This window comes from Penaeus monodon, chromosome 15 (genome assembly GCF_015228065.2).
Source record: "Penaeus monodon isolate SGIC_2016 chromosome 15, NSTDA_Pmon_1, whole genome shotgun sequence".
In the NCBI taxonomy this organism is placed as follows: domain Eukaryota; kingdom Metazoa; phylum Arthropoda; class Malacostraca; order Decapoda; family Penaeidae; genus Penaeus; species Penaeus monodon.
The window spans coordinates 1778414-1779157 of NC_051400.1; the positions used below are offsets into that span (position 1 = coordinate 1778414).

Genomic DNA, 744 nt, shown 5'->3' on the forward strand with positions numbered 1-744 from the left:
TCAGAGAAAACATCAAACCCCTGATTGAGTTTGGTTTAGCAGAGGCAAGTCACAGTGTTGCATTTTCTCTCCATGCAAGCGGCACACTTTTGACTGGAATGAATAATAAGCACATCAAAATTTTTGATCTGAGAGGTACATGAAAGTTTCCACATTAACTGAGTTATAGGTGAAGATTTGAGCATGCAAGGAAATAAGCATAGATACATCTTTTTCTTTTATGTTTTGTTGTGTTTACATATTTGTTGTATGTATTGTTGTACTGTGTATTGAACTGAAGTAGTTCATAATAGTAAAAAAGAAAAGTTTATGTGGTTGAAAACCTTTACACTTCTGTACACTAACTTTATAATTTTGTTAATTTTCATTTCTTCCCTCTATAAGTACTTAGGGTTTCTTGTTGTCTTCCAAAACTAGGAAGAAACTATGATAAGTGGAAAATGACAAACACCATGCTAAAAATGTTAAACAAAATGTAATATATCTCCTTTATCATACTCTAGCTAATGTTTTCTTTGTAATTACAGATATTTGCATTATTCAGTGTATATGTTATTAGTATAATTTGTTTGTATTTTTCAGAGGGGAAATTAATAACCACAGTTAGCACCAAAGCTGTTTATGGCATATGTACAGACCCACACAATGAGCATCGTTTTGCATCGTATGTTGAAAATCAGGTGAGCTGAGGTTATTTGATGCAATTATTGCCTTTAGAACATGGGGTTTATTTTATTCCATGTA

The 744-nt window shown here is 32.0% G+C and overlaps 1 protein-coding gene across 2 annotated transcripts in view; it reads left to right on the forward strand.

Annotated features, from left to right (window-relative positions):
- The window catches only part of LOC119581626 (GATOR complex protein MIOS-like), a 17311-nt gene that overhangs the window by 3035 nt on the left and 13532 nt on the right, over positions 1-744 (forward strand). For both annotated transcript variants that reach the window (XM_037929746.1, XM_037929747.1), the window contains 2 exons: positions 5-135; positions 583-680. In XM_037929746.1, the coding sequence (XP_037785674.1) occupies positions 5-135; positions 583-680 (229 nt within the window). The remainder of the gene's footprint in view (positions 1-4; positions 136-582; positions 681-744) is intronic.